The sequence below is a fragment of the Rhopalosiphum padi genome, chromosome 2 (genome assembly GCF_020882245.1).
Source record: "Rhopalosiphum padi isolate XX-2018 chromosome 2, ASM2088224v1, whole genome shotgun sequence".
NCBI lineage: Eukaryota > Metazoa > Arthropoda > Insecta > Hemiptera > Aphididae > Rhopalosiphum > Rhopalosiphum padi.
In genome coordinates this window covers 20182458-20209728 of record NC_083598.1, presented here as the reverse complement: position 1 = coordinate 20209728, position 27271 = coordinate 20182458, and the positions used below count along the sequence as shown (strand labels likewise).

Here is a 27271-nt window from a genome sequence, read left to right as displayed (position 1 = left end):
CTGCAAATTCTAAATTTAGTTATGTTGTTATACATATATGATATATTATATTATTTTAGCAGATATATATGTTTCAGTGTTCGATATATATAAAGTGGAGCCTCTATTTAACAAATTTCTGTTTAACAAAACTCTATATATGACGAAATATTTTATGAAATCATACGATTTCCATTAAAAAACGTTTATATTTAACAAATTAATTTTGTTTTATTTTTCTAAACATTTAAAAATTATTGTATAATTACTATAATTCATATACATATTTATAAAGTACATATTCGTCAGTCAGACTTATTTAAATAAGTGCAATCATTTTTATTGCCTAAAATCAAAGCGGAACAAATATTATCCAACAAGATATCAAAAGTTCTTCGACAACATAAAAAAAAATTATAATTTACATAGGTACTATATAATTATAAATATACTAATTTAAAAATATTTTATTTTTATTTCAATCGATTTATTAATATTTTATTAATATACATGCATATTAAATATTATTATTTACATATATTTCGTATACTAAAAATGAGATTTTAAAGTGAAAAAAATATTATTTCTGTAAAAAAGGTGAGAAAAATAATACAAAATATATTCGTTAAATAGACATTTTAATGGTTCTATGAAATATTTCGTTGTATAGAGTTAGATAGGTATATTAATTAGATGTTCCACTGTATTATTAAATACATACAGGAAAACTGGCGTAAAAGGACAATGCCTAATTATATATAATATGTTTTATGTACCAAAACGCATAATTTCTGAATTTTTTAACGTCTTGATTTTTTTCTCAATTGCATATTTTTTTTTTGTTTTAAACGACTGTTATTAGAGTTGTTTTTCTATAAATAAAGTACCTTGGTAGTGAATTATGCATAATAAAGCCATAATTGTTATATAAAAACACTCTTTATAAAATAAATAAAAATACTTTTAAAAACAAGTTTCTGTTAACTTTAATAAACATGGAATATGTTTTTAATTTGTATAATCATTTCTATTTATAAAACTCTGAATGTAATTTAAAAGAAACGAGTGAATACACTATATTCAAGTAACCAAGTACCTACTTTATACCTATATATATATATTATGTATCATATATAAATGGAAATAAATATTAATGTTTTCGAATATTTATTACGAAATGTAAAAAGTAATTTTAATTTACACTCAAACTTACTTAAATTTTCAACTACCTTTATATTTTGTTGTACAAGATTTTAAAAAATGTATAATACGAAACATTGATCAAATATATATCGATGAATAATAATGGATAAAAATGGATTACTCAGAAATATGAAAATACCGCCGAAGTAAAAAGAGATTGATAAAATTAATTTTTAAAACACTTCTCATCAAAAACAAAGTTTGCTGAACATTTGTAAAAAAATATATTTCAAATCTGCCGTTCTATTTTAAAACCTATAGGGCTATAGCTGTATCGTAAGTAAATACAATTAAGATTAAAACTTTAATCAGAGACCAATGTATTAGATCCGGAATAATAAAATTTGCCATTAAAATTAGAATTCAATCCGGAGTGAAAGAGAAAATTTCGGAGCAATTATTATTCCGGAGTTGTTACCTACTGGCTACTACACAGTACGAAACAATAATTATAGTTATAGATATGTTGCTCTGAATCTGCAAAATTAAATCAATTTAGTACACTAAATAATAATTTAGATGAGTAATTATTTTCTTATAAAAATTTATCAACATTATTCATTCATTATTCATTCCCCAAAACAGCTAAAGCGAAAATGGTGTCGTGATCTGCTTAATGATCGTTAAACTAACTTACTTAAAAAAAAAAAAAAAACTCAAACTAGATAGTGCCACTAATGGGTAGCCTCTTTCCTCTAAAACCTCACTTATTATAATATAGTTAACATGTTTCAAAAAATAACATATTTTAAACTAAATAATATGGGTCATTATATCCTGATTTTTTTAAATATGTTGATTGATTTAAATCATTGTATTATAGTCACCTAATAGAATATTATATTCATTATTCAATGTCTAACGTTAATAACTAATTATCTATCACATGTTAATAGTTACATTTTATATTATTAAGTAATTACCAATTAGCAATCGTTTCTATATTAGTTTTAACCTTTTGAAATGTTTTATAGTTTTTTACTTATATGTTAATTAATAGGTATTAGAGTATTATAAAAAATACTCATTCTTCTATGGGCAAATAATGAATAATTCAATATACATATAAATGTATTATGTATTAATATATATTAGTATGTCACTAAGTAGTAAGTACCAATATATTGTTAAATATTTTTCGAAGTCGTATAAAACTAAAATGTCTTTAAATTTTAATTAGAGAAACTTTCTTTAATATTTAAACAAATCTCCAAATAATTATATACGACGGATATTAAATGAGTTAATATTTCTGAAAAACAACATTTGCTCAAAAACTTTCAAACTAACTTAATAAAACTGTTAGAAATATGGCAAAGAAAAATAATTCGTAAAAAAATATGTATATTAAAGAAGACATTACAAATATTCAAAAAGTTAAATCATTGTTATTAATAGGTACCTATATTTATTTCGTAATATAAGGTATACATAACATATATTATATATTAGTATATTACTATATTTTTACTTTACATACATTCGCTACAGCAATATCCTCTCAAGTCTTCTACATTTATTTATAATATTCAAGTCGTTTTTAGATTATTATTATTAAACTTCTCTCTACAATAAAATTGAATGTTATTTTGTTTTGATTATTACCATTTTATTTTTTCTTACATATCCTTCATTAATTAATATACATACAAACAGTAATAGAATAACAGCAAAAACAACAACTAATTACAAAACATACGTAAATATAAGTAATATAACTATTATCATATATTCATAAGAAAAATAAAAATACTGAATAATTATTTATAAAATATACTCACATAGTCACATAATCATGTTTTATGTATCATATAACATGACGTGATAAATTTCAAATTTAAATACTTAGTTGTACGTTGTACCTAATAACTGTAATAATAAAGTAATTTCTTCTCACAGTATGTTTAAGTAATTATGAAATTTAAGTAACTTTTTTTTAAAGATATAGAAATTTCGAAATCTCAAGTCAATCCAAGTTTGATTAATTTAAGTACTACCTATAACCGTCAATATAATTGTTTGAATAATTGACTTTAACTGACAGAAGAGTTCAGGATAATATAGTTCTACTAACGAAGCCATTTGCAGGTTTATTGGAGAAAATGATTTATAGTACTATACCTAGTATACCTACATACTTAAGAATATGACGCGTGTAACAGTCCTTTCTTTTTTGAATGATGAAATTGGCCACAAATTGTTTTCCGTCATTTTGATATATTCAATCGATAATAATATGTACTACAATATTTTATGTAGATACCAATATAATAATTGCATATATTGTTTAATATATAATATATTCAAGTATTCAATCATTACTAATCAATGTCCAATTGTAATTTTTTTTTTATACTTAGTTGTTATGATTAATATAGATACCCTACATATACCTAGTCGTATAATATATTTGTATTTTATTAATATTATGCTTGTCCCGTTTTTAAAACTTTAAAAGTATATATTAAAACATTTAAAACTTGTTTAACCTGTTCAGAATAGTGTTGCAACAAAACGGTAGATATTATTAATTAAATATACACGATAAAACAATTTCTTAAAACTTCTTAACTTCTTAAAAAGTCGTGGTCAGTTTTATTATTACTTATTGTAGTCTATTAGAACAAATGTATTTATTTTGATTTAAGATCTAACCATTATTTCAGATGATACACATTCATATCGTAATTTTAACTAATAATTTTATTTTTAATAAATGTAAATATAATAATATTGTGAAATGTAAATTGATATTTATTACAAAATACAAATATATGGTTGTTATTATTCTATTGTTATATTTTCACTATTTCCAGATGAATAAAAATAATAATTATTATTAACTAGTATAAATAATAGTTATTCATGTAGTTCTCATACAAGTTAGAGTAAATAAAAATATACGTATAGTAAAATAGTAATTACTTGTATTATACTCATTATAATAATGAATAATAATAACACCACAGTGTATATAATATCCATAATATTGAAATTTAAAAATTAAATTTGTATTCATAATTTATTAATTTTTTACTTAATTTGTATTTTGTATACATATCCATTATCCAATTAATGTTATTATATGAAACAAAAATATTTAAAATAATACATATAAATTAAACAAATTGTTACAGCCTAATGTGGCCCGGACGCTTAGTGTTCTAATCAGAAAAAACATGCACAATACATAAATGTATAATATAATCTGATGTATCTTATAAATAATTTAATAATTCTACAATAAAAATTTATCTAGTCTGTAATTATTATTGTGAAATGTTAACATATACGAGTATACTATATAATTATAGTTTGAAATAAATAAACATAAATCATTAAAATAAAAAGTATTTTTATAATAATAATTGGCGTGATAATATTGCTAAATCATGAATTAATTATAATGTAATAAAAAATTAAATAAAAATAAATTGTTATTACTAGATAGTATTTAAATGAAAAAATAACTTATTATACATTAAAGTATTAAACTCTTCATAAAACGGATATCTCTTGTTGGGTTTTTACGAATTTCAGAACGTATAGAGAGGGGAGTAAAGACTAGGGACTATATGTATAAAACATATACAAACCAAGTTATAAGGTTAACAAAATGCAGGTAGCTATACGATTTATTTTTTACAAAAACAATATTATTCCTTCATTTAAATATATTATCTAATAAAATAATATTCTTATAATTTATCAATTTTGAATTTTATTCAATAACCTATTGTATGTATACCCTTGATCCATCTCATTTATTAATAACAATAACGAAGTAATAAAATGTTTTTAATTTAAAACTATGCTTAAAACGTCTTAGTGACATTTTCGATTTAAAATTCAAATAACAAAATAGTTTAAATCAAAAGCAATATTTAAAGTCACTAATCCTACCCGCAACGATTATCATCGGTCGTATACAGTATTGTTTTATAATTTACGTACAACACTAATATATATTTTACTGTAATAAATAGAAAAACAAATCGTTTAAAGATTAACAAATTTTTCATAATTCTTATCTACCATAATCGCGTCGAAATATTGTTGGATGAGCTTTAACATAAAGTTATTGTTCGTGAATGGCCAAAAAGTATCCAGGTAACCCACATGACCACCGCCAGAAGTCACTAAGATAGCCAAATTTTCGTGTTTGTCAGCTTCGTTCACGGGTATGTCTGTAATATAAAATATTAAATACGTAACAATAATTTCGAATTTTAATATGATAGTATAAAATAAAATTATTATATAATAAAATGTATTAATATGTCCTATGTACCAAATACATATATATTATAAAATGTAAACAAATATCTATAAACTACCCCCGTTTTTGCCTAGGGTAACTTAAAAATAAATAAATATAGCTACACGGGTCTTAACAAAGACGTGTAGGAAGTAAATACCCGCAAATTACTTTTTTCCTCATTATTAATATCATTGGAACATTTGGAATATGATTTTAGGAAAAAAATATAATTTTCTATTTTATTATGTATATGTACCAATAGAGACAATGAACTAAATACAGAGATGCCAACAAAAGTATAAATGTTAAATAAATGTTACTTTGAAGTTAATACCCTTTCAAAATCCGGAACCATATTTAAAAACCTAAAGTTTAAATATAAATGGATTTGGTTTCTCCTGCAATTATCTTGTGTGACCCAAGAGTCCCGAGGCTTTAGCTTAGAGAAAAACAAAGAATTAAGGCTAGAAATCCTTAAATCTAAAATATTAAAAAGGTAGATATGTAGCCTGTGCTGAAGCAGTGAGGCCCACAAAGCGGTGAGTGGAGTAGACCACATAATATATCTCGGAGTAAATTACGACACGACAATTGACGTAGGCTAGTGATAACTGGTGAAAATGTGATGATTCCGTGATAAAAACAGTGATTTAAGAAGAAATGTAAAAACTGTAGATCCGAAAACCTACAATTAGAAGAAAGCAATCGAAGACAGAGAGGTAAAAAAAAAATTGTTTTATAAGCCGAAGACTAAAAACAAATCCTATTATGTATAATATATTGTATAGATATCCACAATTATTATTATAGAATATAATACATAATGATTTTAGGTAAAGTTTATGAGTTATATATATATATATATATAGTTAGTTTAATAGTTTAATTAATAATTTACACCAATTTTCAAGAAGAGTTGTGGGAACTTAAGTTACTAAAAGCTGGTGGAAGTACTGGAAGAGTGTTAGGTACAAAATAAATAGTCGGCGAGCGAGTTTTTGACGTACAAGGATAAACACAATTAGCGCCTTCTATTTTGATTAACTATATATACTATATACACGTCATACCTCTAAAGTAAAGAAAAGGATCGTCTGCGGCACTTAAACACAGACATGGTACGTTGATCAGATGAAGTTTGTTGCTCAATGTTGCGTCCTCGTAATAATGATATACATTGGAGTAGTTGAATATTTTAATGGTATAGGCTGTATCGAACTCACGGATGGTGTTACACTGAAATCATCACCCAACATGATAATTTAATTTTTAATATTAATAGTATTACTTTCATTGTGTTAAAATTAATATTTTAACATGAGAATATACTGTATAATATTGAATACAATTAATATAAGTATGAACTTAGTAAACTGAATAGTGTACTCAACTATAAATAGAATCTTGTTTAAAATTTAAATTTAAAGTTAAAGTAGTATCATATTATACATATTATAATATTGAATATATTTTCACTGTGTTCATTTATTCATGATAATTATATTGTCTTGGTGATTATATACACTTAATATTACAGTTTAATATTTTATATTGAACATTATCAACTTCCAAGGATACAAATTCTAAATCAATAAGTGTATAATATTTAAATATTTTCTAGTGTCATACCTGTTTAATCATGTTGTAATCTAACGCTCTGTCAGTATCTTGTTTGAAAACGACATCTTTGTTCCTAAAATAACGTTAATTAATTATCATATGTTATTATCTAGGTGCCATAGATTATGGATTTGTAGCAATTAATTTGCATGATACATATTCAAGGTCATATTTACAGTTGTACCGTCTCTGATTAAAGTTAACCACAGTTTAATCAGCCGAATTAGGCCGGTTATAAAATCTGTTATCAGTGATTAAACGTAATCGGAGTTTAATCGTAGACGGTACAACTGGCCCTAAAGGGTACAGTATATTCCTCGTATTCTCAATTTAATGTTCTACTCTCCTAATTACTTACTTAACGACGACACTACGTAAATGATGGGACAAGTTTTCGCCCATTTTTCGCATCAACCAAGAACTTTCTGCGTTTTTACAAGCTTGTTTTACATTCCATGGAACTGATATTAGTATCCCTGTGACCAAGTGTTTGTTTTTCTCTTGTTCAGATGACATTAAAAATGTTCCCAGTAATGTTCTGTTAATAAAATAGTATAATGAATAAGAATATTATGATGATGTCAACTCATGCGAAGGTGGAAGTTACTAACTACACAATATGCTCAAGAAAGAACGTACCAATAAGAAAAAGTCATCGGCGTGGTTGCCGGGTTTTTTTCAAACCAAATTTTTATATCACACGGTTTAAGAAAAAATTGTCAATATAATATCAAACACGTGCAGAAAATATTTCTATCAAGAAAAAATAACGTATTTATTCGTCAATTTATCACACACAAACTTTGTTTGGCTATTTTAAAAAATATTAACTTAAAGTTTAAGTTGAAAAACTAAATCAAATGCTTCATTTATTCAACAATCATTGTAAAATAATGCTATTTTTAATAGTTAACAATTCTAACATTTTATATTTTACCATGATCTCTTCGTCCTTAAAAATATAATTAGTGATTATTATCAAAAGAATCACTCTGTATATAATAATCTAGATCGATAATATCTATTTATTCTATTTATTACTCATTCAATATAAAGTTAAAGTTAAAATAATAGAAATTAATATCCACCAAATAAAAGATTAGAAGATCTAAAAATAGAAGATTGTACTAATACAACTATAATGTGTTTTTTTTAATCATAAGTATTTATTCAAAGCAACATATAAAAGTGTAATGATTATAGATTATTAGATTTGTTAATTTAAATATAGAAAGTTGTAACTTAATTTAAAACTAAAATAATTAAATAAGTAAAAATAGTTTGTTACTATGTAGGTATATACGTTATACATACCCTATAGTAACTTCATTGAACTTAAATAGTTTTCAATATTGTAAATTATAAAGTATGTGACCCGAAAACAAGCGTAACTAGATATTATTATTTAAAGATACAAAAATCGATAAAGAGTGATGGCCAAATTGATGATACCTACAATAAATAATAAATTGTAAGTATAAAACACACAATAATCGATAGTTTTTTATTCTATTATTATACTATATATTTCTTTCACTATAAATTGAGTGATTAAAAGTTTATTACGTTATAAATGACATACTAAAACTTTTAAGTAGGTTTTTTAAATTTCATTACCTATATTATATAGTTATTATAGTTCGTATAATAGTAAACCAAATAAAAAAACACTGAATGCGGAAAAAAAATCGTATACAAGCACAGTTAATAGTATATGAATATAAAGAATACATTGTACAAATATTCTGAAAATATCTTGATATCTTGAAAAAAAAAATAGATTTTATTGTCCCGGTAAGATCAAAAAGTAACACATGCACATGCGACAGAATTTGTAAAAATCATAGGTATCAAACCATTATAAAAAAATCAATATCAAAACAGTGTTTAGGAAACTCTTTTGTCACTCAAACAAACATTGTTGGTACCTTCGGTACGTTCGTTCTCGGTTATAGTGTGTATTACAACTACTGTGACCGTGGCAAGGATGACGACGACAATGTTACCCTCCCATTGAGAATCCTATGCCGGCGATCGGACTGTTTGGCCGTTTGGACTTAATGTGTTTCAGAACTTCAGTCAAGTCTTCGATGTTGGTCGCCGAGTACGTTCGGGCGGTCTGTCGAAATACAATCAGTATTTAATGATTGTAAACTTTATAATATATTATACCTAATCGAAGAGAATAGTATAATAATATCAGATATTTTAGCGTGATTACGGTTTGAAGGGCTCATGCTTTATAATTAATTATTAATATAACTAGTTGTCGCTTAGAGGGCGTAATGGATCGCGTTTTTAACGAAAGGTTAAGTACCTACTTTTTTTAAATAATTTAATCACTATTAAATAAACATTGTATTGATATTTGCAGCGAGTGGTGTAACTGTGCATACTCGGCGTTAGGTATAGACAACTAATATAACATTAAAGCCTTGAATTAATATGAGTATACAATATTATATACATATAAAAAATAAATATAGTTTTATGATCATTATTTTGGCTGAACGTGCAGATCGGATATACTAATGAAGTACGGATTTCGAATTTGTATAAAATAAGTGTAATTTTAGCACCCTCAAAGTTTGATTTATGGATATAAAAGAAAGAAAAGAAGCAATTATTTAAAAATGTATAAATACCTATTATTAAATAAATATTTTAACTAGGTATATTAAACGGGAACGTTCGGTGATAAGATATTTCCAGCAAGAAATTTATCCCCATTGACTATTTTTGTGATATTTATAAAACCTATAAGTAAATTTAAAAAGTTATTAAACAATTCTATATATTCTTAAAAAAAATGTTAGTCATTTTTTTTCCTATAGGAAATAAAATATATTTGGTGGCCTTAATTTTAAGTTATTTTTTTAAAGTTCTCTAATATAAATAATATTTATGAATTAAATGTATTTATAAATAAATATTATTTTCATGCATTAATTAATTCATATACTTTAATTAGCGTTAGCATTTTGTTTTACCTTCAGTTTTACACCTCCTCGGCCTCTGTAATTAAAAACAACACAACAATAGCCTTTTTCAAATAGCTCATTAACCGTTTCCCTGACATATTCAGATTGACTATCGCCTGTAAGTCCAGTGAGTATGATTACAGTAACTAAACTTTGTGGACCTTTAGATTTTGGATACAGCCAGTCTATAGCGAGTTCACCACCGTCGTTTAACGTCAAAATTTCTCTATAGAATTGTATAGTAAAACAAAATTATTATTATTAACACATCAAGCTTATATAAGGCATTATAAGGTTATTACTTTAGTATATAAATTACATTTTTAACATAATAAACAATAATTTGTATAATATAATTTATTATAGTATTATAAATTATTTATTAACGGCGCATGATGGGAGGACAAAATAATTTGGTTCTTGGTCACTTTATACGGTCGAGCATTAAAAGTGCGAAACGCGGACACTTTGTACTATTATATACATAAAGTTTATATATTATATACAATTTTATTAAAAATGTTATTAAGTTTAAATATTATTTAGTAAATCTAAGTACCTATCTTATACATTCTCCGAGTTTTTAGACAGTTTTGCGGGCGAATACAATTGAATGAATATGGCAGTAGGCTACATAAGAAGCAAAAATCTAATTCTGGTGAAAATAATAAGCTATTAACTTTATGTAACTAGTATTAATATGAGAAACGTGAAATAAATGTACAAACAAGTTATATGCAATAATTTGAAAAAAAAATATTTTTTTGTATAAATATATTTTATATATTAAATGCGTTGTATTTTTTCTTTAATTTAGAAGTTTTAAAGATTTCTGATTTTGACATATCTGGAGGAGGGGGGGGGCAAAATAATAACTGCCTCCGAAAAAATATTAGGTGTGGCAAGTACCCACCTTGTATCCATATATTTAGTCAAAATTATTTTTCATAATTTATTTTACGTTTCGAATTTTTAGTAATTATAATTAAAATCAGTTAATTATTATTCTATTCATTTTTATAAAGTTTTGACACTTTTTTTTTATATTTTAATTTAAATGTATATATATTATTTAAACACTCCTGTTTGTACCTCTTAGTTCTTCCAGCTAAATATTTTCTGCTCAAAAATCATAGATTTTTTTTACTTACTTATGTATTGACTATTGTTTTTAAATTATAATCCATATGACCATAACCACCAATATACAGTCACATTACATAAAACTGGCTATAGGTCTCAACTCTCTACCATTCATTGCAACACAGTATATACCAAACTGCTCATCAATTTGTGAAATTATTTATATATTCTCATCTTATTACTTCGCATACTAATTGTTAACTTTATTTCATACCAAAATATTTTGTTGTTGTTGTTATGTGGGGTACAGTACGGTAGGTTTTTGGAACACGTGTTCTCGTATATGGAACATGGCTTCGACATATATAATATGCACTTATGCCGTTTCCTTGAATGAAATGTATAGACAATAGTCACATGCGTTATATAAGTATACATTTTCCTAAGTACCTAACTGATAGACACTGCTGTGACCTACTTAATCAGTACCGTAGGTATAGGGTAAATATTACTAATTACCAGCCTACCGAATTTTAGAACTTATAATAATAACTAGCCAAAAATGGGTTAGAAAAATTAGGTTAAATGTTTAAGTTACCAAATTATAGTATAGATCACCAAATTATAGGTACTCGATAATAATTTGCTGATTCTATTAATAATTAATTTCTCATTATAAATGCAAACATATTTATATTTTTTTACTTGTAATTCATAAATTATTAATTAACAGTAAAAATTAAAATAAGTATAGACTAAAACACCGTTGACATATTTTGAAAAATTCAGACAATTCAGCAATATTTCAGTTCTTAATGTATAATCTAAAGTTATTACTTGTTCTTAATGTAAATATAGTAGAGACTACACTAAAAATAGAATTACAATTAACGATGTTACGAATAGTTTGATTTTTGAAGCGAGCCAAACTAAAACAAAGTTCGGTTCATTTAAGATATAATTTTTAGAAAATCATCAGAATATTTTCAATATTCATACACACCAAGCTAGTGATATGCTAATAGTTCGGTTTAAAAATCGTTAAGTATGATCAAAAACGATAACAATTACTAAAATAGAACTATTGTGAGGGTAAACATAACATTTATTCGTCTTATTTTATCATTTTATTGTAATAATAATTTTTTTAAGTTTTAAGAATTCTCCAGTTTCGGTTTATTTATTCTCAAATATCGGGGTTTGTAACATCTCTAATAATTATTTATATTACCTCTGACACCTATACAAATTTTTTTATACATTTTACAGTATAGTATATTTTTCAAAGAGTTCAAGTCTATAACATGTTTTTGTTTTTATAAACAAAATTCAATTATATTTATATCGTTATTAATTATCATAAAAAATAAAACCATAAAACAAGTACACAACTTACCTGTCATACACTACTGTAGGTGTAATGATATCTCTAAATAGTGTAGCCAAAACTGTATGTGCATACCCATTGAAACCACAAATTGAAGGTAAATATTTTTCTCTGACAACAGGTACTTTTTTAATAAGGAACTGCTTAAAGTTTCCATCTTTACAAAACAACATGGAAGACTAAAAATAAAAAATATTGTATACTTAATATAATATAATATATATATAATATATTTATACACATATACATAATATATTTAATTTTCAAATTTCTATTAATATGTTATTTTTACTGTAATTTAATTTAATATAAAGGAAAATTGTACTGATAAATTAGATTTTATTCATCAAAACTTGGGTGATATTTTAAATTTTCAAATAGAAGTTTTGTCTATTAGGAGAAATTCATTCTAAATGATTTTTCATATGTTATATATACTAATAATTTGAACCCAGAGTACTTAAACATCTTTCGAAATGTTACATAAAGCAACATTTATCCAATATAATCATACATAATATGATAATAAATACATATATTGGCTATATTGATTTAAAATTTAGATAGACATACTTACGACATTAAAATAATTTTTTATACATTGTACCTATAAAATAATAAACATTTTATAATTTTGATTTTTTTTCCAATTACAATTTAATATTTTACGATTTGTGGTTAAGATGAGATTTTATTATGCTGAATACAAACTATTAAAATGTTTAACTATATAAAATATTACTCGGATATTCTAAAAAAAATTAGTTCTTGTGACCTTACTCGTTTTTGAATCTAATTAAAATAAATGTATAATTGTTAATGACATAGATATAATTGTATGCTGATTAATGTTTAACACAGCGCAACTAACATACTAAAACATGTCCAAAGTCAAAGGTAATACATACTAAATATTTAAAATTTTAAGCGAAGCAATAGATATTTTGAACTTTATAGATGGTTCTATAAACTAAATTGGTTTGATTAAATATAGTTGTTACTTTGAGGGATTAAAAGAAAAACGCTTTTTAATAAACCAAGAAAACAAGAATTTTTATACACAAAATCTGCACTATTTTATACTTGACAAAAAGGTAACTACTATAGATACTTAAAATTGTTCCCAAATGTTTATACTACCATAATTTATCATTTCTTAAACACATTGTATGGTTTTATTATAGTTTGTCTTTTTTTAAACTATTTATAGATATTTTTAATTTTTGATTTTTTTTTTGTTTTTTTTCTATAAATAAGAAGACATTTTTGCTGGGTAAAGAAGCTTGAAAATGTATTGCTAGATTCCTCATAAATTATTAATAATGGAATTAAAAAAAATAATTAAATGATCTCCACAATTTTTTTTTATTAACAATATATTATATTATGAACGAATTCCCGGAATTTTTATGTTTATCAATTTGCCTGGTGGTCATAAGTGTAATGTTATCAATATTTACACGGCTGGATAGGCGCGACCTCTGAAATATACGCGGACGTGAACGTGTTAAGAATGAGAGTAAGTAATGTAAAGTATTGTTAATTAATAGCATTACTTATATTATCCATGATAAAACTAACTAGATGTGTTAGCAATCTGGTCACAATTATTTTCGTAATCGGTATAAAAATATAGTAATATTCCTTAGCAAAGAAAATTAATATTATTATTTCATTCGTTACCTATCTAAAATTGCTGATATGCCTATATTATGGTTTATGGTTATAATAATATTACAATATCATAACTGTACCCGTGACAACAATATACCCGTTTTAATTATTTTGGCGTGGATAACGCAAAAACATAATATGTTAAAACAACGATGTTCTAAAATATCGAGTATACCAATATATCTTCAAAAAAGTGATCAATATGATAAAAAAAACAACCCTACTTACTTGTTCAAACTGTATATTATTGATGACTACAAAAAAATGCCCTCGCAATATACATAATAATAAATAATAAGTTCGTGTGCGTATTCTTTGAGTTAATGCAATACAATAAATTACAATTTTTTTATCACCATATTTCTTTAAATTATTTAAATACTAATAATATTAAATTGTTATTTACTTACTTGGGTATGTATCTAATATTTATTTTCATTAGTTACAGGTTTTAATTACTGAGTACATAACAAGAGAAAATTAACTATACGCTTAAACAACATGTTAAATTAGAACGAATAGTGTAAGAATATAAGATGTAATGAGTCAAACTAATAAATAAATAGAGAACTAGATGTCAAAATTAGCTTGGTTCCTGATGTATTATGAGGTATTATGTATTATCACAGGGGATGACTTTGATGCAATGACGCGGATAGCGGTTAGATGATACCTATTGATTCATATCGTATATTTTCGTATAAGAGTACTATATAGACGAGTTGAAAAGAAAATATGTGAAAGAGAGTATGAAAGCTCCTATAGAGATGTGCGAACTTTATTAATTCTATTATGTATTATAAGAAGGTAATAAATTGCCTTTGCTCTGTATTGACTTAAAATAGAAACTTAAAAGTGCCTTTTATGACGATTTATTTATTGTTAGGTATACAATTGTTAGCCTAAAATCATGTAACGATGTAACAGATAATATATTATGAAAAAAGGATTCGGATTGATTAGTTCAAATTAAAATGTATTAACATGTCATTAATATATTATTTATTATATTATGCCATCGTTATATTATATTTACTATTAATTACTAGATACATTAAATTATGTAAATTATATGAGCAGTAACTAGTGACAACATCAGAAAGCATAAACTAAAGATATTATCTTTGTGGTAGTAGTAGGTTTTCGAAATTAATAAGGATTAAATTATTTAATCAATAAGTAATAAGTAATAACTATATATAAATATAATACCTATATATACATATATATACATATATATACATGATAATCAATGGCATGGTAAAAGGGGCGGTCGCTTTTTTGGCGAATGGATAATAATTTAGTATTTATTATGACAAGTAGTTAAAAATCTGACATAAAATGTCTTTATCGTATTTTGAGTGGGTGGATTTACTAGATTTATAAAGATAAGCCTCTAAAAAGTTTCAGGTTAACCATACGTCGCTGATTATAATTATTGATTGGTAAGAAATTCTAGAATTTTTTTTTTTTGCTCAGTGACTCTTCATTTAAGACGTATAGTGTGTTTACACAACACACTCATACATCAGAACTACGAACATTTAAAGTCAGATGATATATATATTATTCAGTATTATATTTCAGTAAGTTTTTCGTGTTGGAAATTGGATACAAAGTCGATTAATTTTCTTAAATTTAAAATTATAATATAATTTGAACTATTATATTTATTATATTTAAAACTTATTTCCAGACTAAAGTTTGATCATATTTATAACTAAGTATACGATAACCTATAATACATTGAGGTTTTCATAAATATTATTAAAAAAAGACCGGGCAAATCGCAAATGGATACAACTCTACAGTGGCGGCGTGAATAGCTATTTTATGAGATAACCGCCTCATGCAAAAATGGGGTTGGGTATCCTAATGAATCCAGTCTCCAGGACCTATAGACGGCTAGACTAGTCTATAATTTATATTCCTATAGTCACACCTAACTACATATCTATACACCTAAAGAAATAATAGGTAAGTACCCTACCTAATAGAAAAATCGTTTAAAATATGAAAAAAAAATGGTGGGTGAGTACTTATTTAAGGTAGTTGCTTCATAGGTTTGAATTACCTATGATAAAAAAAAGAAATTAATTTGGTCAAAATATCGTTTGATGTAAAGATTCCCATTTTTTCTTTAATTTTTTAATTTTATTTTTTTCGACTATTAAGAAAACTACTGAGCAGTGAGCATTTATTACTTTTGAGTTTAGTCACTCCAATGTATCAACTAGATCCAATTTTCTACCAAAAACCACCTCAAAAATTAAAAATCAAAGCATTTTTACTGCTCAAAAAAATGATAAAAGACACTTTTAAAATAGAAAAATACAAATCTTCGTAAAATCAATATATACAAATATATAGCCGCTTACAAGCTAAAATAAAGAATTTGGATACTTTCATTTGATTAAACTAATAATTTTAATTAGGTTGAAAAACGCTGCTCTAAGCTGTAAATAAATACAAGCATTACTTTATCATCGGAAAAAATAGTTAGAAAAAAGAGTTGAAAAAAAGCAATTTTAATTATTCGGTTAAGAGCTGTAGTACCTACTAGTCGGACTAGTAAGTACTAGGTAGTATGGTGAGAAACTCTTAAACTAAAAATTGAACAATGAACATATAAATGTTTACATAAAAGCCGTATTTTATATTTTTCCAATTAAGTGGAAAAATCTATCAAATATTGGAATACGCTTAAAATAGTTTTACGATATAATTTCAATAAAAATTTGGTACTATATACACTGTATATAGATACTCAATTCGAGAAAGGAGCGCTTCGTGAAAAATATTCATCCCCCCTCCCCCATGTAGTGATTTTTAACTTAAAAAAAAGTACTCTAGCTCAACACTCATATAGTCTTACATATTTATATATTATAATTAGGGCTTGGATTTATATGTAAATACATATTTTTACTGTGAATTGATAAATTAATTTAAATGAGTAATATAATATTCGTTTCGAGGGATTTCCAATGAAATTAACTATATTTTATTTTATATATTTTTACATACTTCTCAATAATTCCATTTTTTCCTACATATTTTGACTATTTGTTCATTTACGATTTTTTTTAATAATTATTAATTATGTACGATTGTATTTTTCAATACAAACAATTTCCCAAATTTCCAAAAGTACAATAAATAGTAACAAAATAATAACAAATATTGAACTTAATCTACAGTAGATATAACTCACTCCTTCAAACATAGTCAAAATACAATACTGTCCAATAACATCAGTGGAAGCCGAAAGATCATTTAGTCGGTATAAGGCAATTTTACGACCAAATCGAAGATCTTTTGAATTTAAAAATTTAAAAATGACTGTTATCATAAATTGTAATCAAGATAATTAAAATTTTTATTTTATTTTAGGTTTTTTTATTTCTATTTTATAATTTGTAACACCTTTTTTTAAATAATTTTACTATTTAAAATATTATTTTATTTCATTAGAAACTCATATGGATATGTTATATAATTAAATATTAATAAATAAATCATATTAGTAAAATACATATTTTGATTTTTTAGCACATATTTATGTACATATTTTGCTAATGTAAATACGTATTTTAGTTTCATAAATACATATAATATTCGAGCCCTAATTATAATATATTATATACCTACCTATTTATTATTTTTTGTAATAACATTAGTATTAAATTAATTCTATTAACTATTCATGTAACTATACGAAAAATTAGAATAATGTATTACTTTTTGTAATTACTAACTATTATATACACAAACACGTAGTTTAAAATGTACCTATTCTTTAATAATGCTAATGTATATATAATATAACTACAAGACTATGAGCTGCAAAATATCGCTTTTAATCAGATTTTCAAATTTGTCATTAACAACAATTTATTAAACGAGAATTTTCAATATTCTGAGAAAGCATTTAACCCGGGTACCAAATAACAACAGTTCATCTTCATCAACATATCAAAATAAGATAAATTATGTTATTAAAAAAATATATTTATGTAAAATTAAATAATTTAAACTCTAAATTTTAAAGTAAGTACTTATAATTTAAAATCGAATAGCCATCATTGCCGAGGCTAAATAAATAAATAATAAAAAATAAGTTATTATTTCTTTTAAATTTCTACGATAACGCCATTGTCAAAATAAAGTTAAAGACGTTTTTTTTAAATATTTTTACATTGAAGAAATTTATAAATAATTATAAGTATATGGAAAAATAAATATTAATAATTTTCTTAAAAATAAAATTTAAAAAAAAGCTCCCAGAAAACAGGCATTTAATTGTATATTTTTTATTATTATAATTAGAAACGATACTAATAATTTCAATAATGTAATCACTAGCTACGATTGGTAAAATACGGAGAAAGGTTTCTTAATAAATGGGTGTGAACAAAGAAATATGTACTGATGTCCCATTTTAAGACAAAATGTTTAACAAATTAACGACACGATAATTTTAACGAATTACCGAGTTCATTATTTATAATTATTTGAATATAAATGAATTTACATATTTATGAACAAATAATTTGTAATTATTTTACAAGAAAATTAAATTGTATATAGCATATCTCAACGTAACATACTTTTAACTTTAAATATTTACTACTTTACTTAATTATTATAAAACACAACTGCAATGTAGTTAATTTATTATACACATTTATTTTATATTACAATATTCAATAATAAAATATTAATCGTTTAAGCTGTAGAGTTGAGTTAAAATATAATAACAATGATAAGCGATGAATCGTTATTAAATCAATTTACGATTCTGAAAAGATTTTTTAACTAAAAATAGAAAAAAATGCATTAAATCCTACGTTTAATAATGTAAAATACGTTTTTAATGATAACTTTAACATTTTTTTTCAAAAAAAATATAACCTCTGAAGTGGTATACCGCCTGTCTTCGACTTGTTTATAACAGTTACAGTTTTCTATTGCTAATAAATAATAACACATAATTATAATTTGTAAAAACCAAAAGACCACCGTCGATACGATGGGACTCGAAATACATTGTATAATTATCAATATAGGTTTATATGGTACCATAATGATCGCATTATTTAACCCATGAGCAATACGATACCACGATATTTAAAAAGTGATCTAATTTCTTAATAATATTTTGCCTAGAAACGGATTTCTAGATTCTCTATTCCGCTATTCACCATTGGTTTTGAATATATTTTTTTCACAAAAATTACTATAACAGGTATGACTATTGACAAATTATTTATGTATATTAACTATATTGTATATATTATATCTTTTTATATTATAACGAAATATTATTAATGTTATTATTAGATTATAGATAGATAAGTATAAGTACATATCTAATGAGTTTTTTGCGAAAATTAAAAATATCAATAAAATATTATACTGAGTCATTCTGATATCGAACAACATTCATTATTTCAAAATCTACGAGTATCAACTTTTTAGAATATTTTTTTTATATAATCTCCAGTCGAAATAAACAATATTTTTTTTATCGTTTTAAATGTTTATATTTTATACTATTATGAATGAAAATAAACATATTTAATTTCATATTCTGAAGCAGGATATTTTTCGGAGTAAAAATCGAAACTAGGATGAATAGTTTATGACTTATAACAAAGTATTCAAAACTGTGGTAGAAGACCTACTTTTTGCGGGGATAACCCGTACCACTCCATTCCGCTCACATAAACTTAAAATACTAATAACTCATAAAATACCTATTACGAATATAATACCTATAGGTAGGTATATATGGATACATGGTTTGACGATAAATCGAGGAGGGGAAGGGGAGGGAAACGATAAAACTACATAATATAGGTAGCCAAAGGACAAACGCGCTATAACAACAATAATATATCTGCAGACTGCAATGGTCCAAACATTTAATATACACCATCATCCGACCTATTACGACAATAATATTATGTGAGTGTACGTTGTATCACATACATCGTAAACACATAATATTATCTATATTATTATTTCGCCTACATATGTATAGGTTATATTGATTAAAACATTTAAAACGCGGACAGCTCCGTTAATGTACCTACCCGATTTGGTGTATATCTATGATGACGATAGGAATTTATACGTGTTAACAGTATTAAATGTTAGGTTAGGTTAGGGTATAAGTATTGGCTTATATAATATACTATATGCGCACATATACTATATTATAAAAACATGATGTACCGACCTGTGTTTTTAGGGCCAAAAAGTAGCCGGCTATCACGAACGCGGCGGCGGTTAGTATGTAAGCCAACGGAAGCACGGTGTTCCGCGCGAGCTTTACAATCAATAGCCGATCCATGTCGGCTGCTGAACCCGCGGGCACTACGCCACTACCGTCTGCGAAGACCGCCGAACGCGACGACGGCGCGTTTAAGTTTGGCGCGCTGGTCGCACCGCAGCTGCCGTCATACCCCTGATATAATAATGTATTATATTATTATTACGGCTGTATACAGGGTGATTGTATTTTTTTTTTTTTGTTTGCAATGCGAACCGACCACATAATGTATTAATGTCGGTCAATCGCATTGTTTATTAAAAAAAAAAAATAAAAATATTTTTAAAGTCTATTTACCTATTTACTTTTTACCGGTTCAGATTATGAAATTATATGTATTATACTTGGACGGTCGCGGGTCTTTAATAAAAATAAACACTTCAAAAAATTATCTATGATACAAATGTATTGTGTTTAATATAAAAAGATTTTTTACTATTATCATGTACGGTTCGCTGTTTATTTAAGTGCTCCGCATTATATTTATAGGTATATGTGTATACCTGCCTACTACGGCGATAGCGGAAATCACTGCTAATTTTGACGCTGGCCACGATATATAGTATACTTAAGTAGTATATAATATGGACGGTATAATTTAATAGCTAAAATATTATGGTTTTTCGTGATTTTGAAATGAAAAAACATTTCGGAAAAAATATATTGATGTTCAAACATTTCATTACCGATCATACTCTTTACACGCTGTTGTTATATGCACCTCTAATACGGCTATACCGCGTATACCTATACGTATATTTTATATTATAAGACATATAGGTAATTTATAAATTATTATATTGACCGTGTGTCCAGCACGTATCCGGTATAGCCGTATATAGGTATTATATATTGCAGTAATATGATACTTAAAATATAAGTCCGAACAATACAAATATACAGGGTGATTCATCAACATAAGACACTCGTTATTTTGGAAAATACTCATGTTTTTGAAAACATTTCTTTTTCGTGATTTTAAGTTGTAACTAACAATTACTGAATTACTTTATTTTTGAAAAAAAATTATGATTTTATCGTTGTCATCAAATTTTTACTCTTTTGGTCTTTTGGATGACAACATACTTATTCATTCAATACTATTTTATGTAATAAAGCAGAATAATATGAATCAAAGTATATAATATTTTCTATCTATAAAAATCAAATTTCGGGCAAATAGTTTATTATAGTTAATATACAATACATAATAAGTATAACATAAATTAAATAACGCTAATATAATACGTATTTAATCTATAGTTATAATTATAAGTATTTCAAATTAAAATAAGCGACATCAGTGAACTGAACTTTGTGGGTTACTCCTGTACCACTCCACTCAGCTCCTCTAAACTTAAATACTTATAAATTAATAACTCATAAATTACTGGTCCAAAAATACATTTCTATACATTAAAGGACCTACCTAGCTATAACCCTAACGCTAATCCACTCCAAAATATAATCTAATTTAAAATAAGGAATTGAAAATGCACGCTATCATTAAAAACAATAACGATAAAAAATAATGTAAAGTATAACAAAACCATTTTAGTATTTCAAAACCATTAATAGTTTTTGGAATAATAAGTGTCTCACATGGATCACTCGGTATATTATATCCGTAGACATACCTATAGGCTATAATATTATAATATCCTAAAATATACGGCCAATACGGGTTATATTATTTTAACCAACATTATACGAATTACGAATTTCTGTTAAATAAGAAACCAGAAATTATCACGATGAGCCTGCTATCATCTGTACAAATATAATAATATTCAGTTGATATTTTAAAATATCCGTGCGGATGAATTTGAATACCGATACGACGATACGTAAGTATGTAAATATATATATATATATATATATATATATATATATATATAGGTATAATAAGTAGGTACATCTATTTAATATTTATCTTATTCATTTTTACAGCAGTGTGTTTATTTCTAATATAATAATAATAATAATATGCTTCAGCTTGTGTTATATAAGTACGTAGGTACTTATTGCCACACTTATTCTCCTAGCTATCGTATACCAAATACCTAAATAGGTATGAATAATATGTTGGTAGGTATGTAATATAATTAATAACGCATTATTTCGTATTTTCGTTCTTCTAAATTTATAATATTATAATAACATACATAGGTTTTGTATATTATGTAGTATGTACCAACCCTATAGTTGCACAAGATTCACAGATCTTGAACAAATGTACAGTATAACGTATAATATACATATTATACCTATGTTTCGCTTATTTGATATTTGACTTCGTCAATTTTTATGTAATATAATATATTAATATGTAATGTATATTGTATAAACATTATGTACGTAAAAAAATATATATTGTATAATATTAGACTTGTAAATTATAATCAACACTATATAACTATATATACAAGTCGGATAACGATTTTTAAGTTTTAGTTTTTTGTCGAGATTGCTGATCAAAAGGGTAGGTCAGACGGACGAGTTGCGCTATAGTAAATATTACGAACAGCGGGACAACCCCGAAACTATATTACTATTATTAGTGTGTATACATGTGTAGTTCACAAGGTCAATTCCGTATACTGACTTAGTGACTTATATTATGTTCTTTGTATAAGGTCCTAGAATTATTTTTATTTTGTTTAGCAACTTTTCTTTCTGACAAAACAACTTTGTGTCTTAATAATATAATATAACATATCTATATATGCTAATAATCGGCATCCCTTTACATTCAGTAAAATTAATATACAACTATACAAGTGCAATATAACAAATAACTATATTTAAATGTACTCTCAACAAATAAATGGCGAAAAATATTTTTAACCGTAGCCCGTAGATATAGTTTAAGCGTACATTGTATATTTGTATTACGTTACAAGTATATATTTGCAATTTGTTTTTTTATCGATTGACAAAGTCGTTTGGTAAGGAACTACATGAACCGCATACGTACACAGTATAAACAATATACAGTATACACACTAGAAACACAATTCGCATATATATGCATTTGTATTATAGCTAGGTACCTACTGGCTACCTAGTAATGCATAATGTACTATTTTATATTATAGTAATAAATACCTATTCAAACATTTTGTTATACTATATGTGCTAAGAGAATTATAAAAAACCGTGTACAATAAGAAATATTCAAATAGGTAAATATTATTTTATGTGTAACAGAAAAAGAATTAATTTGCATACCACAAAAATGACCTTTAAAATTCTTGACATTTTTTCCAACTCTACATTTACTGAAGTTATACACTAATGCTCTATTAAATGGTACCAAATTGACGTCCTGCTTTATAATTGCATGACCTTCTATTAATCAATTTCCCTTTATTATTATTATTTCCTTTAGATTTTGAGCGGAGCGATAGGTACTAACTTTAGTAAAACCGTTTTTCATTGATGTATATTTACACTTTTAGACTAGACACTTTTTTACCATATATTTAAAAAATAACTTTCTAAACATAATACATTACAAATATAGTTTCAATTAAAAATTTAAATATTTCAGCTCTTTTTTAATTATTTCTTGTCATATATTTGTAATTGTAATTTTAGACTTTTTTTAATTTTTCGATAGATTTATAGTATCGATCGCTAGCATTTTTTTTTTTTTTTTTGTAAGTAAAAAGTTTGATAATTTAGTTATTCTTCAATTGGTAGTTTCTGATTTTAAGTTTTGACAAAATTGGATTTTATAAATAAATTGGGTATAAAATATCTTTAGAAATAAAAGCTAAAGTGGAGTAAATTTTTTTTTGTGTATGCAACAATATTCATCATTGAAATCAAATTGAATACATCCATTGATCCATTTCAATGACGGGATACACTCTAAAAAATCTACTATACAGTAAAGCAACTTCGCTAGTTTTTCATATATCTACGTATTTAAGCTAATGAAATATTATTAGCCAATAGGTAATGCACTATACACTATTACACTAATACATAATACTATACATTTTTTAATTTTTATATACATAAAAAAAAAATATTAATGAAATTTGAATTTGTTTTAAATAGTTTGTAAAAAGTAGGCACAATAATGATACTACGCATCGATGCACATAAATTATTATTAATTAGGTATTATATTAGTAAATGATAATTTAATTTACGAACTATAAGGACAGATATTTAAACGGCCGGGGTAAAAAATGTATCATATAAATATATAATACATATAGCAGGGGTCACCAAATGGCGGCTCACGAACAAATTTTATCCGGCCCGCAGACAAAGAATAAATAACATATTATATTATATATTATTTATTTTTATCCAAATATAGAAATATGTAATTAAAAATACAAGTTATGTACAAAAAAAATAAAATAATATTTAATAAAACTATTGTATTATTGTGTAGTGTATACATAATACATTTAAACTATACATAATTTTCATAACTACTAATTATTTATTGAAGTTGGTATAGACTAATATAGGGTCATCGTTATCAAGACGTCAACAAAACAATGGGCTGTTATGTAAATCGACGTCGATTGGGGTGCAATACGTTCTTGTAGCGGCTAAAGGACCTTTCCACGTCAACAGAAGTTATAGGTAAAAATTTAAAAGTGATCGCTGCCATTGTGATTTGTGAACGTTTGGTAATATTTATAGCATGAACGCATAGTCAAGCCTGGCTCATACGACTGGCGTAGTATATTTTTAACCGAATTTAACGGCGATAACAGATATTTTTTTCAAAATAAGGGATTTCAATAAATTTTTAGTAGTTAATTATTATTACCTATTTTTTTTTTTTTTTTATGAAAATTGTGGAATATTTAACAAAAATATGTAAAAACACTAAAAACGGTCAAATATTTGAAAATATGTAACATCAACTATAGTTTAAAATATTTAACTTTGTAGGACACAAATTATAATGTATTTCTGTAGTGGAATTATTCAATTATCTTCATCTACGATAAATATGTAATAACATACAAATCCGCACCCTATTTATCAATCATACATTTTTAATAGATTATTTATTAATATTTTATAATTATTAAATCAATTTTTCTGTAACTTTTAAACTAATTATCATTTATTGTAGGATGGAGGGCTCTTAAAAATAAGAAGTACGGTTACGTATAAATGTATAATTAATAATATATTAAAAAAACAAAGAAAACACTGTCACCAGTATTTCGCCACTCTCAGGACCATCTGGTATATACTAAGTACCTACTAACGAACGGCCGGGCACTTCCGACACCGTCACAACAAACAATAATAATAGTAATAATTATAGTCATAATCATTCGGGACATCCCGCCACATTATCATGTACCTAGTCCTATAGACTAAACAGCATGGCTAATGGCTATAGTAGATACATAAAGTTCAATAACTCAAAAATTACTCATTAAAATTTCAATTTAAATAGATTATAATTTTCTGCTTAAAAATTTGCAGAGAAAGATAGAACAGTTGAATATAAAACAATAAAAAGGTAGAAAATACAATAATAATATACATTTATCAAAAAAAGTCAATTTTAGAATTAGATTCTTTATATCCAAAAATAGGATTTTTGTTTAACTCGTCTAGTTATTTAACTACCCAGACATTTATTATGCAATTCGATCAAATTATAAAATTTTTAAATAATCCACATAGAGATGTTAAAATACAGTATTTTATTTTAAATTATCGGAAATTTAAGACAGATTATGAAATCATCATCATAGTTCAATCACTATCAATCATAGTTAATTATGAAATATGAATCATTATAAAATAGATTAATGGCTAACAGGTAAAAAAACATTTAAAAAACACATAATACTAGAATTATTTTAGACCAAATTTCTCTAAATTAATATTTAGTCATGTAACCAATTATGATGTACCATATGTCTATATACCAGTTACCTAGTGACTAGAAATAATTTAAATTTAAAATATTTTAATTATAATTAATACTTTATAGTAAATTATATTCTTAAAATATCAAATAAATTATCTCAGTAAGTTTTGAAATAAATTAGGATTTGAGTAGGTAACCTCACCTATCAGTCAACCAGCATATAAATATACTAATTTTTAGGTTTGACATTTTTTCTTTTTCTAAGTACTATAAATACTAAGTAGTAAATACTTACTTATATTTAATATCAGAAATTTAGTAAAAAAAAAAAAAAAAGTTATATAAACTAAATTATTTATGTCAGGTTGCACAAAAAACATCCAATATGGCAATATTTATTTTATTAATCTGGTAATTTATTGATTCCATAAGTTTTTTCGGTTTGATAAAATGTTTTATCGATGGATAAATATTTAAAATTGTTGCACAAATCATTGTTTATGTATTATTATATTATATTTTATTTGTGATTATAAAATTATATGCAAATTAATATTCAATTCAAAAATAATAAAAAATAAATATCTCATTATTATGTTGATAAACTTTCATTCATTTTATTTTATTGAACCGATAAAACTTATTGGATCAAAATCGGGCCTATTAATTAATGAATCAATAGTGACTAACAGTTGATAACTTATTGATTCAATAAGGTATTATGGCTTTGTCCACCGTATTTTAATTGGTATCAATTCAATAATTTATTGAACCAATATAGTTTTGTGTAACCGGTTTGTAATCTTTAAAAAATTTAAATAAACATAGGTATTAGTGGTTAAGTATTTTTTTTTTATACCATATGTTTAATACCTTG

General features: G+C 25.0%; 1 protein-coding gene across 1 annotated transcript; it reads right to left on the bottom strand.

Annotated features, from left to right (window-relative positions):
- Positions 1-3864: 3864 nt before the first annotated feature.
- LOC132922165 (protein ABHD1-like) lies at positions 3865-20637 on the bottom strand. Its single transcript, XM_060985523.1, has 8 exons — positions 20433-20637; positions 12524-12693; positions 10054-10270; positions 9070-9182; positions 7422-7601; positions 7073-7136; positions 6514-6679; positions 3865-5369 (listed from the first exon to the last, which is right to left on the bottom strand). Exons 1-8 carry the CDS (start codon positions 20544-20546, stop codon positions 5182-5184), a joined length of 1212 nt encoding a protein of 403 aa, XP_060841506.1. The 5' UTR covers positions 20547-20637; the 3' UTR covers positions 3865-5181.
- Positions 20638-27271: the final 6634 nt, after the last annotated feature.